This window comes from Saccopteryx bilineata, chromosome 4 (genome assembly GCF_036850765.1).
Source record: "Saccopteryx bilineata isolate mSacBil1 chromosome 4, mSacBil1_pri_phased_curated, whole genome shotgun sequence".
Classification (NCBI taxonomy): Eukaryota; Metazoa; Chordata; class Mammalia; order Chiroptera; family Emballonuridae; genus Saccopteryx; species Saccopteryx bilineata.
In genome coordinates, this window is record NC_089493.1 from 108,725,427 (window position 1) to 108,742,144 (window position 16,718).

The following is a 16,718-nucleotide window of genomic DNA, read 5'->3' on the forward strand; positions in this document are numbered from 1 at the left end:
CTGAGTGAGATGGAAATAACCAAAATACCAGATGCAGTGTTTAAAATAATGATTGTTAGGATGCTCAAGGATCTTAGAGTGACCATGGATGGGCATAATGATCAACCAAATAAAGAGATAGCAAGTATCAAAAAAAAACCATAGAAAACATAAAAAAACAATCAGTCAGAAATGACAAATACAATATCAGATATGAAGACTACACTAGAAGGAATTAATAGCAGGCTGGATGAAGCAGAGAATCAAACCAGAGATTTAGAGGACAAGATAAACAGAAGCACGGAAGCAAAACAGCAAAAAGAAAAGAGGCTCAAAAAGTCTAAGGATACTCTAAGAGAGTTCTGTGACAACATGAAGAGAAAAAACATCCACATCATAGGGGTTCCTGAAAAAGAAAACAAAGAAGGAGTGATAGAGAATCTGACTGAAGAAATCACACTTCCCTAATTTGATGAAGGAAAAAGTCACACAAGTTCAAGAAGCACAGCAAGTCCCATTAAAAAGGAATCCAAAGAGGCCTATACCAAGACACATCATAATTAAATTACTAAAGTTAAGAGATAAAGAATACTAAAAGCTGCAAGAGAAAAGCAATCAATCATTTACAAAGGAGCCCCATAAGGATGACATCTGACTTTTCAACAGAAACACTTGAGGCCAGATGGGACTGGCAAGAAATATTCAAAGTAATGCAAAATAAGAACCTACAACCAAGACTTCTTTACCAGCAAGGCTATCATTTAAAATTAAGAAAAAATTAAAAGTTTCCCAGACAAAAATAAAATTCAAGGAATTCACTACAACCAAACCAATGCTGCAAGAAATGTTAAAGGGCCTATTGTAAACAGAACAAAGGGAAAAAAAATCTAGAAAAATAAGAATGTAGATTTAGAAAAAAACGGAAATAAACAACTACATATCAATAATAATCTTAAATATAAATGGTTTAATGCTCCAATCAAAAGACATACAATAGCTGCATGGATAAAAAGACAGGACCCATACATATGCTGTCTACAACAGACATATCTCAGAACAAAAGATACACGTAGACTGAAAATGAAGTGATGGAAAAAAGTATTTCATGAAAATAAAGCTAGGGTAGCAATACTTGTATCTGACAAAATAAGACTTTAAAACAAAAGCTATAGTAAGGGATAAAGAAGGTCACTACATAATGATAAAGGGAGCAATCCAACAGGAAGATATAACCATTACAAATATCTATGCACCTAATATAGAAATACCTAAATATATAAATCCGATTTTGATGGACATAAAGGGCGAGATCAACAGCAATACTTTAACAGTAGGGCATTTTAATATCTCACTAACATCAATGGATATAGCCTCAAGAAAGAAAATTAACAAAGAAACAGCAGCCTTAAAGGACACACTAGATCAACTGGATTTAATATCTTCAGAACCTTTCACCCTAAAGCAGCAGAATATACATTCTTTTCAAGTGCTCATGGTACATTCTCTAGGATAGATCACATATGAGAACACAAAACAAGTCTCAATGAATTTAAGAAGACTGAAATCATATCAAGTATCTTCTCGATCACAATGGCATGAAACTAGAAATCAACTACAATGGAAAAACTGAAAACCATTGAAACATTGGAGACTAAGTAGCATGTTATTAAATAAGAATGGGTTAACAATGAGATCAAAGTAGAAATAAAAAGTTTCCTTGAAACAAATGAAAATGAACATACAACTCAAAATTTATGGGACACAGCAAAAGCAGTCCTGAGAGGGAAGTTCATAGCATCACAGGCATACCTTAAGAAGCAAGAAAAAGCTCAAATTAACAACTTGACTCTGCATCCAAAAGAATTAGAAAAGGAACAGCAAGTAAAACCCAGGAGTAGTACAAGGAAGGAAATAAGAAAGATCAGAAAGGAAATAAATGACATAGAGACTAAAAAACAATATAGAAGATCAATGAAACCAAGAGCTGCTTTTTGAAAAAGTAAACAAGATTGATGAACCTTTAACCAGACTCACCAAGAAAAAAAGAGAGGACTCAAATAAATAAAATTAGAAATGAGAGTGGATAAGTAACAACTGACACAGCAGAAAAATAAAGGATTGTAAAAAAAATACTATGAAGAACTATATGCCAAGAAATTAAACAACCTAGGTGAAATGGACAAATTCCTTGAACCATATAATCTTTCAAAAATCAGTCTGGAAGAATCAGAAAATCTAAACAGATTACAACAAATGAGATGGAAAGAGTTACCAAAATACTCCCAACAAACAAAAGTCCTGGGCTAGACGGCTTCACAGGCAAATTCTACCAAATATTCAAAGAATAACTATCTCCTATCCTTCTCAAGATATTTCAAAAAATTCAAGAGGAGGAAAGACTTCCAAGCTCCTTTTAAGAGGCGAGCATAATTCTGATTCCAAAACCTGGCGAAGACACTACAAAAAAAAAAACTATAGGCCAATATCCCCGATGAATTTAGATGCTATAATTCTCAACAAAATATTAAAAATCGTATACAGCAATATATATAAAAAAATCATACATCATGATCAAGAGAAATTTATTCTGGGGAGGCAAGCCTGGTACAATATTTGCAAATCAATCAATGTGATTCATCACATAAACAAAAGAAGAAAAATCACATTATAATATCAATAGACACAGAAAAAGCATTTGATAAAATCCAGCACCCATTTATGATCAAAACTCTCAGCAAAGTACGGAATACACGGAACATACCTCAATATGATAAAGGCCATCTATGACAAACCCACAGCCAACATCATACTCAATGGGCAAAAATGAAAAAGCAATCCCCTTAAGATCAGGAACAAGACAGGGGTCTTTCACCATTCTTATTCAACATAGTTCTGGACGTCTAGCCACAGCAATCAGACAAGAAATAAAAGGCATTCAAATTGGAAAAGAAGTAAAACTATCATTATTTGCTGATGATATGATACTGTACATAGAAAACCCTAAAGTCTCAGTCAAAAAACTATTGGGTCTGATAAATGAATTCAGCAAGGTGGCAGGATATAAAATTAATATTCAGAAATCAGTGGCATTTTTATATACCAACAGTGAACAGTCTGAAAGAAAGTTAAAAAAACAATCCCCTTCACTATCACACCAAAAAATATAAAGTACCTAGGAGTAAATTTAACCAAGGAGGTTAAAGACTTGTACTCGGAAAATTATAAAACATTGATAAAAGAAATTTAGAAAGACACAAACAAGTGGAAGCATATACCATGTTCATGTATATAAAGAATAAACATCATTAAAATGTCTATATTACCCAAATCAATCTATAAATTCAATGCAATTCCTTTTAAAATACCAACGGCATACTACAAAGGTATAGAAAAAATAATCTAAAAAAAAAAAACGAATAGCCTCAGCAATCTTGAAAAAGAAGAATAATGTGGGTGGTATCACACTTCCTGATACCAAGTTATACTACAAGGCCATTGTACTCAAAAAAGATTGGTACTGGCATAAGAACAGGTATACAGATCAATGGAACAGAACAGAAGACCCAGAAATAAACCCATACGTTTATGGACAATTCATATTTGACAAAGGAAGTAAGAGCATACAATGAAGTAAAGACAGTCTCTTTAACAAATGGTGTTGGGAAAATTGGAGACGTTATTTGCAAAAAAATGAAACTAGACCACCAACTTATACCATTCACAAAAATAAACTCAAAATGAATAAAAGACTTAAATGTAAGTCGGGAAATCTAATCATCTTGGAAGAAAACATAGGTAGTAAGCTCTCCGACATCTCTTGAAGCAATATATTGGGTGATTTATCTCCACGGGCAAATGAAATAAAGGACAGGATGAACAAATGGAATATATGAAACTAAAAAGCTTTTGCACAGCTAAAGACAATATGAACAAAATAAAAAGACAAATCACAAAATCGGAGAACATATTCGACAATACATCCGATAAGGGATTAATAACCAGTCTGTCTGACTGTCTCTCCCCGTTTCCAGCTTCAGAAAAATACAAAAAAAAAAAAAAAAATGAAACTGCCTTTTGACCCAGCTATTCCACTTTTAGGAATATATCCTAAGAATACCAAATCACTGATTCAGAAGAAGAAATGCACCCCCATGTTTATTGCTGCATTGTTTACAATAGCCAAGATTTGGACACAACTCAAATGTCTGTCAGTGGACGAGTGGATTAAAAAGCAGTGGTACATATACACAATGGAATACTATGGGACCATGAAAAAGAATGAAATCTTACCTTTTACGACAACATGGATGGACCTGGAGACTATTATGTTAAGTGAAATAAGCCAGGCACAGAAAGAAAAATATCGTATGACCTCACTCATTTGAGGAATCTAATGAACAATGTGAACTGAGGAACAGAATAGAGGCAGAGGCGGGGTCAAAGGGACCAGAGGGAAAGCGGTCAGAGTGAAAGGGGATGAGAGGATGGGATCAGAGAAGGGAAAGAGATTAGTGAAATTATATATAATAACAGCGTTATAGAGAGCAGGACAGCAAATCCTGGAGGGAATGTGGGAAGGCATTGGGGGAGAGGGGGCAAAAGGGGTGTTAAGGGGAACACAGGCGTGGGGGGGGGGGATATATTCGGTGGGACAGTTGAATCTATGTAAACACAATAAATTGAAATCAATAAAAATTAAAAAAATTCATTTTATGCCTGATCAGGTGGTGGCTCAGTGGATAAAGTGTCAGACTGCAATGTGGAGGATCTCCAGGTTAGAAACCCTGAGGTCCCAGCCTCAAATGGCTTGAGCACTGGCTCACCAGCTTGAGTGCAGGGTCGCTGGCTTGAGCGTGAGATCATGACATGACCTCGTGGTCACTGGCATGAAGCCCAAGGTCACTGCCTTGAGCAAGGGGTGACTCACTCTGCTGTGCCCCTATCAAGGCACATATGAGAAAGTAGTCAATGAACAACTAAGGTGCTGCAATGAAGAATTTATGCTTCTCATTTCTCTCCCTTCCTGTCTGTCCCTATCTATCCCTCTCTCCGGCTCTCTCACAAAATAATAAATAAATAAATAAAAATTAATTTTGAAACATGGGCAGATGGCCCTGGCCAGTGGCTAAGTCAGTGGTTCTCAAAGTGTGTACCAGGGCTCACTGGTGCACCCTAGAAGATTTGCAGGTGCGCTCTAGGGTATTCAATAGAAATATGTGCCTATTGGGGACCAAAAAAAACAACAGGGTTTTTGAAGTTTAGATTTTTGGGGGACAGAGGTGTGGGGAATTGGCTATAAGCTGACAGTCTGCCCAACCTCCCACCTCACTTCCCCGATTAGGTTGCAAAAGGCTGTTAAGCTGTGGTGCTAGATTGTTTACATTACCCCCCATGTTCCCCAGAATTACTGGAGGCAAGTTTCTTCTATCCTTTGTTTGGTGTAAAGTTAAGATGATATGTAGGGTGGGGCTTTTCTGCATTTGGTAAAAATTCTTCGGTTGCCGAAGAAACATGATCAGAGACCACTGATTTGCTAATAGCCTCACTTTACCCTATAAATAAAGCAAGACAAGGTTTTTGGGCGTGCTTTGTTCTTGCCAGTAGCAATTACAGGGCCCTCGCAACCCTGTATTTTCTTAATTCCGCACAGTTCCCACTGGGGACCTGGAATTACTGGCCGTGCTGCTTCGTGGCATGTGCCCAGATATAAAAATAAATATACTCTATTATACCATTTCATTATGGAAATACCACTCTTTTTGTTAACACATCATTATTATATTTCTTATTAACATATCATTATATTATTTTTAGACAAATACATACAAATAAAATGGATAGATTTCTCAAAAAGAAGCGTGATATTGAAGAATCCAATTCTGGAAGTGAGCAAAAGTTAAGTGTAAATAAAATAGGACTTGAAGGCTGACGGGCAGAATTTAATTTATACCATTTTCCATCACTTAACACTGAATGATTGGATTAGAAATCCATCATGGAAGCTTCAAGTGATTTTGGTTTAACATTACCAGAAGAAGAACTGGCAGCTATATCCTCTGATTGTAAATTGATGATTATACATAAGGAATTGTCTCTTGAAGCCTTTTGGATTTCTATAAAAGGAGAATATGTGGCAATATCTAAAAAAGCTTTGAAAATTTTACTACAATTTTCAACATCCTATTTATGTGAATTAGGATTTTCTACCCTCAACACAATTAAGAGTAAAAAAGAGAGAAATTTTTCAATATATTGTCGAGGAAATGAGAGTTTGCCTTTCAAATATATGCCCAAACATTAAAGAAATCGCTAGGACACATCAAGCTCATGTTTCTCATAAACACAAGAATGAAAACACTGGGATTTAAGGGCGATCTGGCTGCGACATCTGTCACCCCATTGATCGCCAGGGTTGATTCGGCTGATCTGGCTGGCTAGGCGGGTGTCCCCTTTCTCCCTCATTGCTCGCTCCATGTGTGTCCCTCCTGAAGATGTGGGCTCAGTCCAAGAGGATGACCTTCCCCGACAGAGAAGAGGACCATTCTTCAGTCAAGAGTATACGAGTAGCTGCACTCCCCTGCTGGAACCTCCAAACAAGTCTCAAGAATGAAAAAATTGCCTGACCAGGTGGTGGCACAGTGGATAGAGCATCAGACTGCGATGAGGAAGGACCCAGGTTCGAGACCCCGAGGTCGCCAGCTTGAGCGCGGGCTCATCTGGCTTGAGCGAAAAGCTTACCAGCTTGGACCCAAGGTTGCTGGCTCAAGCAAGGGGTTACTCGATCTGCTGAAGGCCCGCAGTCAAGGCACATATGAGAAGGCAATCAGTGAACAACTAAGGTGTAGCAATGAAAAACTGATGATTGATGCTTCTCATCTCTCTCAGTTCCTATCTGTCTGTCCCTATCTATCCCTCTCTCTCTGTCCCTGTAAAAAAAAAAAAATAATAAATAAATAAATAAATAAATGAATGAAAAAACTTAACACATTTGCACTGGGACCTGCCGAATTTACTAAATCTTACGAAGAATGTATCTATATATATAAAAAGATAACTTCTTGTCATTTTTTTTAACCCCTCTTTTTTACGAATTCTAAAAAGCATAACAAAAAAATGTAACATAAAAATGTTTTTTAATACCAGAATAAATTTTATTTTGTTGTATTTATTTCACTTAACTACCATAAAAGCATGCTTGGACTTTATTTTTTTTTCTTTAATATTTGACTTAATTATTATAACGTATTTCTCAGAAATTTGTATATAGTGCACCTAAAATTATTTGTAGGATTTTAAATGTGTCCCAACTTCAAAAAGTTTTGAGAACCACTGGGCTAAGTAGACAGAGCATCGGCCAAGTGTGTGAACATCATGGGTTTGATTCCTGGTCAGGGTACACAGAAGAGACTATCTGCTTTGCCCACCTCTCTCTCCTCCTTTTCTCCCTCTTTCCCTGCCATAGCCAGTGGCTCGATTGGTTTGAGCATCAGCTGAGGATAGCTCTATTGGAGTGCATCAGGCTCAGGTGCTAAAAATAGCTTGTCAAGCATTGGCCACAGATAGGGTTGCCAGGTAGATTCCGGTTGGGGCACATGTGGGGCACATGTAGGAGTCTGCCTCACTATCTCCCTTCCTTTCACCTAAAAAAAGAGGAGGGGAAGCGCCTGACTGGTGGATAGAGCATCAACCTGGAATGCTGAGGTCCCAGGTTCGAAACTCCGAGGTCACCAGCTTGAGTGCAGGGTTACAACATGATCCCAAAGGTTACTGGCTTGAGCAAGGGTTCACTGGCTCAGCTGGAGCCTCTGGTCAAGGCACACATGAGAATGCAATCAATGAACAACTAAGGTGTCACAAATATGAGTTGATGCTTCTCATCTCTCCCTTCCTGTCTGATTGTCCCTCTCTCACTCTTGCTAAGAAAAAAGAAAACTCTCAGCAAACTAGGAGTAGAATAAAACTTTCTCAACGTACTAAAGGCTATCTATAAAAAAAACCTCCATGCGATTGTATGGTAAAAAGCTGATTGCATAACCAAGATCCAAAACAAGACAAGGATATCCACTATCACTACTTGTATTCTACAGTGCTTTACTAAAGGTTTTAGTGAGTTCAAAAAGGCAATAAAAAAAATAAAGGAGCCTGATTTGTGGTGGTGCAGTGGATAAAGTGTCGACCTGAAATGTTGAGATCACTGGTTCAACACCCTGGACTTGCCCGGTCAAGGCACATATAAGAGTTGATGCTTTCTGCTCCTCCCCCTCCTTCTCATTCTCTCTCTCTCCTCTCTACAAATGAATAAATGAATGAATAAATAAATAAAAATTTTAAAAAAGAAAGGAAACAAAAATTGGAAAAGTAAAACTGACTTTATTCAGACAAGATTATTCACATAAAAAAATGGATCTGCAAAAAATCTAATAGTACTAATGAATTTAGCGAGGTTTCAAGATACAAGGTTCAATATACAAAAATCAACTGTATTTTCTTACACTAGCAACAATCAGAAATGAATATAAGTATGTTATTTACAAGAGCATCAAAAGTAAAAAACAGACTGACCTGTGGTGGCGTGGTGGATCAAGCAACAACCTGGAATGCTGAGGTCGCCGGTTCAAACCCCAGGCTTGCCCAGTCAAGGCACATACAAGCAACTACTATGAATTAATTGATGATTCCCGCTCTTGCCCTCCTTTCTCCCTTTCCCCTCTCTAAAATCAATCAATAAATTTTTTTTTTAAATAAAAAAATATTTAGGAAAAGTAACAAAAGATGTGTAAGACTTGTACATTAAAAACTACATAACACTACTAGATAGACTAAAGAAGTCCTATATAAATGGAGAAACATACCTTGTTCATAAATCAGATACTTCAATATTGTTCATTTTTCCCAAATTAACTATAGATTCACCATACTACCAATCAAAACACCGGCAGGAAATTTTATTTTTAGAAATTGACAAGTTAATCTTAAAACTCAAATGGAAATGTAAAGATCTTGCATACCCTCTTAAAAATCCCCCCTAAGAAAAAAAAGAAAACTTTGAAAAACAAGAACAAAGTTGAAGGGATAATACTTCTTAATTACAAAATTTACTATCAAGTTACAGTAAATAAAAAACTGGTAAGCAAAGACACACACACTCCCATGTTCATCACAGAATTATTCATGGTGACCAAGACATGGAAAAACCAAAAGTGTCCTTCAATAGAGGACTGGATATAGAAGACGTGGTAGATATATATACAATAGAATACTACTTCACCATAAGAAATGACTACATATTGCCATTTACGACAACACGGATGGACCTTGAGAACATCATACTAAGTGAAATAAGTAAATCAGAAAAAGCTAAGAGCTATATGATTTCACACACATAGGTGGGATATAAAACTGAGACTCATAGACACAGATAAAAGTGAAATGGTTAGGAGGGAGAGGGGGTGGGGAGGAGTGAAGTAAAGAAGGAATATGACTTGACTATGGGTGATGGGCAAACAACACAATCAATAGTTCAAATGCTATAGAAATACTCACCTGAAATCTATGTACTCATATTGATCAATGTCACCACATTAAACTTAATTTCTAAATAATAATAAAAAAACATTGTAGTATAGGCACCAACACAAACAGGTCACAGGAACAAAACAGAGCCTAAAAACAAGACCCACACATATATGACAACTGAGTACTGGAGAAACTACAGAGGCAATTCAGTGGTAAAAGGGCAGTCTTTTTCAACAAACAATGGTGGAACAATTGGGATAGCCTGTGCAAAAAAAAAAAAAAAACTTCAATCTATATCTCAAACCATATTTATAAAGTTAACTAAAGATGGATCATAGACCTAAATATAGATTCTAAAATTACAAATCTGCTAGAAGAAAGCATATAAGAGAATATCTGTGACCTTGGTTAAGGCAAAGATTTTAGATAAAATACCAAAAGTATAAATCATGAAAGAAAAGTTTGAAAATAACAGACTTAAAATTAAGAATCCTGCCTGACCCATGTGGTGGCGCAGTGGATAAAGCATTGGACTGGGACACAGAGAACCCAGGTTTGAAACTCCGAGGTCACCAGCTTGAGCGCGGGGCTACTGGCTTGACCGTGGGATCATGGACATGACCCCATGGCCGCTGGCTTGAGCAGGTGGTCACTCGCTCTGTTGTAGCACATCCCACCCCCCAGTGTCAAGGCACATATGAGAAGGCAATCAATGAACAACTAAGGAGTCACAATGAAGAATTGATGCTTCTCATCTCTCTCCCTTTCTGTCTGTCTGTTTCTATCTGTCCCTGTCTCTGACTCTTTCTCTCTGTCAAATAAATAAATAAATAAATAGAATCCCTCCTCCTTAAAACAATATATGAAGAAAATTAAAAAGCAACCCTAAGACTGGAGGATATATCCAATGAAGTAGTTTTACCCAGAATATATTTTTAAAATTTCAAATCTTTAATAAGAAAACAACTCACTTTAAAAACAGGTAAAAAATTTGAACAGACACTTCATCATAGATATTGTACAATGGTAAATAGGCACATGAAAAGAAGCTCAATTAGATGTCGGAAATATCTTCTTAAGAAGACGGGCATCCTGCCCTGGCTGGGTAGCTCAGTTGGTTAGAGCACTGTCCAGGTAAGCCAAAGTTGTGGGTTCAATCCCCAAGGGGGCACATATAAGAATCAACCAATGAATGCATAAATAAATGGATCAACAAATTAATATTTCTCTGTCTCTCAAATTGGTAAGTAAAAATTTAAAAGGAGACTTGCAATACAAAGTGATGTTGGTACACTTGTGGAAAAACTGGTACTCTCCATACACTGCTGCTGAAAATGTAAAATGGTCTAGAATAGTATGGCCTTTTCTTTAAAAAGTTAAACATACAACTGCAATATGACCCAGCCATCCCACTCCTAGGTATTTATGTAAGAGAAAGGAAAACATGTGTCTACTCAACAAGTATAGCTCATAGAAGCTTTATTTGCAATAGCTCAAAACTGAAAATCCACATGTCCATCAACAAGTGGATAATCAAATTGTGACATACCAATACAATGGAATAAAAATAATGTACTAGTGACATACTCCACAACAATACTGATGAATTTCAAAAAAATAAGGCTGAATAAGAGAAACTAACATAAAAGACTGTATTATTTCGCATATATATAACTCTACAAAATGCAAAATAATCTAGAGACAGCAGACTGGTGACTACCCAGGGTAGAGGAGGGTTGTTGCACGTAGGGGTGGAAGTAAGAATTACAAAGGGGCAAAAGGCAAATTTAGGAGGTTATACTACACATGTACTTGTTACTTTGAGTATCTGGATATGTTCCTAATCTTGATTGTCATGATGGCTTCACAAAGTACATAAGTGTCCAAATTTATTCAATTATATGCTTTAAACATGTGCAATTTATTATATGTTAATTATACCTCAATAAAGCTATTAGAAAAAATGATACAACAATAATCAATATATTTATTAGCTAAGTAAGAATTCATCAGCCTGACCAGGTGGTGGTGCAGTGGATAGAACATTGACCTAGGACACAGAGAACCCAGGTTTGAAAACCTGATGTCACTGGCTTGAGCTTGGGCTCACCAGCTTGAGTGCTGGGTTGCTGGCTTGGGTGTGGGATCATAGACATGACTCCATGGTTGCTGGCTTGAGCAAGGGGTCACTCATTCTGCTGTACCACCCCCAACCCCCCATCAAGGCACATGAGAGCCTAACCAGGCAGTGGCACAGTGTGTAGAGCATTAGACTGGGACACAGAAGACTCAGATTCGAAATCCCAAGGTTACCAGCTTGAGTGTGGGCTCATCTGGTTTGAGTAAGGCTTACCAGCTTGAGCCCAAGGTGGCTGGCTTGAGCAAGGGGTCATTTGGTTGGCTATAGGCCCCCCCAAACCCCCGGTCAAGGCACATATGAGAAAGCAATCAATTAACAACTAAGGTGCCGCAATGAAGAACTGATGTTTCTCATCTCTCTCCCTTCCTGTCTGTCCCTCTCTCTGTCTCTGTCTCAAAAAGGCACATATGAGAAAGCAATCAAGATGCTGCAACAAAAATTGATGCTTCTCATTTCTTCTCCCCCCGTCTGTCCCTATATGTCTACAAAAAAAAAAAAAAAAAAGAACTTATCATGCCAGACTAGGCAGTGGCACAGTGGATAGAGTGGTGACCTGGGTCGCTGAGGATGCAGGTTCAAAACCCCTAGGTTGCTGGCTTGAGAGCAAGCTCAGCAGCTTGAGTGCAGGGTCGCTGGCTTGAGCGTGGGATCATAAACATGACCCCATGACTGCTGGCTTGAGCCCAAGGTCACTGGCTCAGTGGCAGCCCCCAGGTTTCACATATGAGAGAGCAATCAATGAACAAGCGAAGTGCTATAACTAAGAGTTGATACCTCTCATCTCTCTCCCTTCCTGACACTCTCTCTCTCTTAAAAAAAACAAAACAAAATTTAAAAAAAACCCTCATCTTTTTCTTTTTAAGGCAAGAACACAGTTGTTACTTTGCTACTGATGATGAAAATTAACATTCAGTCAATATCCACTATATGCCAAGCATCATGTTACCCACTTTACATGTGCTAACTTTATGTCATTATCTTAAGGGCATTAGTTGTAAAAAAATAAATGGGGGGAGTAGAGGAAAACACAAAACTTGAAGAAACTAGACAGGGCTTTTTTCTTAAAAATAAGAGCTCTTAACTTCCAGTTCCTACAAATGAAATATATTGCAGCATCAATAAACACAGTAGATTTAAATTTCAATCCTTCAGAGTCAAGTTCTATAAATTCAGCTGGAATTGTCCTATAGTGGGAACACATACTATGAAAAAAGTTTACACTGGATGTTTAAATATGTTCTCATATATCTGAATTCATTGAATTGTATAAGTACCCTGAATACTGAATGGAAGTTCAATTTAGGGTTAAAAATATAGTTTCCAGTGGAACTGAACCAAAATCAAAATCCTGTGCATGCCCAATTACTTCTCAAAATTGTTTCCTCATAAGGCCCTGGCCGGTTGGCTCAGTGGTAGAGCGTCGGCCTAGCGTGCAGAAGTCCTGGGTTCGATTCCTGGCCAGGGCACACAGGAGAGGCACCCATCTGCTTCTCCACCCCTCCCCCTCTCCTTCCTCTCTGTCTCTCTCTTCCTCTCCCACAGCCGAGGCTCCAAAGATGGCCCGGGCGCTGGGGATGGCTCCTTGGCCTCTGCCCCAGGCACTAGAGTGTCTCTGGTCGCAACAGAGCAACGCCCCGGAGGGGCAGAGCATCGCCCCCTGGTGGGCAGAGCTTCGCCCCCTGGTTGATCCCGGTCGGGCGCATGCGGGGAGTCTGTCTGTCTCTCCCCGTTTCCAGCTTCAGAAAAATACAAAAAAAAAAAAAAATTGTTTCCTCATAGTGTTTATGTAAAACTTGCACCTGTTTCCAAAAAGGACTTAAAGGGCTTTTCAATTTGTAAAAATGAGATACCTAACCGGTGAACTTCTATTTGAAAGGCATCTGACTTCCAGCTTTTGTCATTCTACACTCTCCCACTAAAATTCTTAGGAATTACATTAACCATATTTAAAACAAAATAACTGTAACCATTTAAAAATATGCAATATTTGACTTAATTTATTAGAACAAAGTATAGCATTTGGAGGTCCATCTTTTACTCTATATGTTTTTTGTTTTTATTTTTTAATTTATGGATGTGTGAGAGAGGAAGGGGAAGAGGGAGAGAAACCGGTATTTCTATATGTGCGCCCTTACTGGGGACAGAACAGGTAGGTAACCTTTGCATATCTGGGGTGTAACAAACCCAGCTATCCCACCAGGACTTTTTTACTCCGTATTTTGACAAAGTTTCTAAATCTCAGCACCAATGACATTTAGAGCTAGAACATAGTTGTTAGAGATTATCCTGCACAATGTAAGATGTTTATCAGCATTCCCGCTACCCACTAGATGCTGGAAGCACCTCCCCCAAGTTTTAACAAGGAAAAATGCCTTCAAACATTGCCAGTGGTAAACGTGGGGGTGGGGGACGGTGGCAAAATTGTCCCCGGTTGAGAAATGTTGTTTTAAAACTATTTAAATGTAGTAATCTCTCTCAGTATAAACCTCCTCCACGCAAAGGGCAGTAAATCTGAAAGCACAATATTCTCTATTTGAAGGTTCTTAAGGCTATTTCAAATGTTTATATATAGTATATGCTTTATTTTTAAAAAAAGCTCATAAGTTACTAAAAAAAAGCAAAACTTTTTAAAAAATATTGTTTTGTTTTCAGACCAAGGAAGCTAGGCCATATAAAATATGCAACATGGAGAGCCAGTTCACTGTCCCTCAGACCGTTGGAGGGCCGCCACATACAGTGCTCCTCTCACTGACCACCAGTGAAAGAGGTGCCCCTTCCAGAAGTGCAGTGGGGCGCGTAAATGGCCTCAAGGGGCTGCATGCGGCCCTTAGTTTGGGGACGCCTGATTTAGACCACGTCTCCTATGTGGAAGAAACTTCTCCACCAAGGAAGTACATAGGAACCAACCACTCCTCCACTCTATAATTCAAGAACTATGCTTAACATAGGAAATGTCAGTACTCCATTAGAACTCAACTTTATTGCTTTGCCATTATTAAACTTATAGTTTATCCCAAGTAGGTGTCAAATTCCCTCCTCAATTTCAAACTTCCATAATCTGTGATACAAATTTCCTAGTCACACATCGTTTGTCTCACTCTCAGACAAATCTTTAGTGAACTCTTACAAAGAATGAAAAACAGAAATTAAAAGATCATAATCTTTTAATTTCAACAATATTTAGAAGATTTATATTTTCTTGAAAACTGGGCTTCTTTTTACATCACTAAACTGGATTTAATTGCATTCTTACTATTCCACAGAAATAAATACAACTTACTTGTGATAAAGATTTGCTGTCATATACGTAGGAAGAGTAAAAAACAAACTGTTGATATAAAATCTGGGCACCAGTTCTACCTCTGCCTACTAGTACCTGGATGACCACTGAATACTCCCAAACTTCAGCTTTCTCCTTAGAAAAAAAAAGGGGGGAGGATAATACCTACCTGTAGGGTTATTGTGAGAATTAATTATAATTTATGTGAATTCATTTTGTAAAGAGAAGAGCACCACACAAATGTTAGGTGTTACTGGTAAGTATCCTGGTGGTATGAGTAAACAATATAGTAGAGAAACAGGCATCTCAAATAAGGAACTATATCACTAAATAAACGTCACTTTTCAAAACCAGTCATTATGTAGACAACTTGAGATAAACTCTATAAACTAGGATTTGAACATTTGGGTTCAAAACTCCCTTCTGCCATTGATTGACTACTAACAACAGACAAACTCATTTTCCTTTGCACCTCAACATTCATCTACAAAGATGCAAGTACTGGATCAGCTGTTCCATAAGTATTATTACAGCCCTTACCAGCCTACAAAATGATCCAGTATCCAGAAGATTCCTTTAACACTATATCCAAAACTCAAAGTACTCTTTAGTAGAGGGAAAGAGAGTAAGAAACTTTTAATTAAATAAAAGTAGAATTCTATGCAACTCTCTAGAAGCAAAGGTAGCTGTGAACTACCTTGTTTGCTAGAATTAACAGGTCCACTAAATGACAGCAGTGACTGATCAAAATGCATTAACAAAGGGCGGGGCTCTTTTCCATAAGCTTTTTGGGAACCACCCACTTCCCAAAGAGGTGTCACTCTTCCTCCTGGCCCTCATTAGCCAAGAAACTTGAAAGATGAAGGTCTGTATTGTCTGAGAGAGGATTTGTTTTCTTCACTTGGGTGGAGATGACGGTAGTCATCTATCTGACAAGCACATTCTATAAACACCATTATCCATAGCACCAAGTCTCCCGAAACTCTAAAAAAGATCTAAATTTTTAAAGTAACACTACTCTTAAAAAATGACTTGGACTATTAACTCTAAATAACCCTGTGTCAGTGGTTATTAGTGTTTGGCAACTGCCAAGTTTTCTCTTCGCCAAATGAATCGCCCTCCAGGGTCCCTAGCGAGGCGACGCCTCACCCTAAACTCCCGCACCGCGCCGGGACCCGGGGAGAGTCCCTCGGGTCTCCCAGGAAAGGGGAGGCCGGGTGACCAAGGCCTCGGGATGCCGCCACCCTCGCTCCTCACCGATGACGATGCGCAGGTGCTTGAGGCGGGTCAGCGCGTCCTTCTTGGTGTCCAGAACCTTCTGGGTAGATTTCTTCACGTCCCCGTGCGGTTTCTTGGAGAACATCCTGCCGCTGCCGCGCACGGCCGTCGCCGGCTCCCTCCGGCCCGGTCCCGGCGACCGATAGTGGCGGGAGTGGGCGGGGAGGAGACTAGCGTGAGCGGCTCATTCACTCCCCAGCCTTGCGGGCCCCGGAGCAGCCGACTCCTCCCAGATCCAGGCCGGGGCGGCCGCCTCCACCCGCCTCGCGCCGCTGCTGCAAGGCACCTTCGGCTCCGGCTCCAATATGGCGGATCCCTTCTCCCAGCCCTTCATGGAGCAAGGGACACCCGGGTAGGTTGCCTGCCGCCGCCCGTTTCCTGCGGCCGTCGCTCGCCGCCACCGGCTGGGGTCGGGACTGGGAGCTGCGGGGGGTGGGGCTCTCGGCAGCAGCAACACAACTCCTCTCTCCCTGAGGCCCCCTTAAGGTTAAAGCGTCTTTAGCAGCTTAGACCCAGCAGAGGCCG

At 39.0% G+C, this 16,718-nt stretch overlaps 1 protein-coding gene across 5 annotated transcripts in view; it reads right to left on the reverse strand.

The window, feature by feature from the left end:
- The window catches only part of RALGAPA1 (Ral GTPase activating protein catalytic subunit alpha 1), a 269,942-nt gene extending 253,224 nt beyond the window's left edge, over positions 1 to 16,718 (reverse strand). For 2 of the 5 annotated variants that reach the window (XM_066277755.1, XM_066277757.1), the window contains exon 1: positions 16,173 to 16,718. In XM_066277755.1, the coding sequence (XP_066133852.1) occupies positions 16,173 to 16,278 (106 nt within the window). In that variant the 5' untranslated portion in view covers positions 16,279 to 16,718. The remainder of the gene's footprint in view (positions 1 to 16,172) is intronic. The other 3 variants (XM_066277758.1, XM_066277759.1, XM_066277760.1) reach the window with 3 other exon arrangements.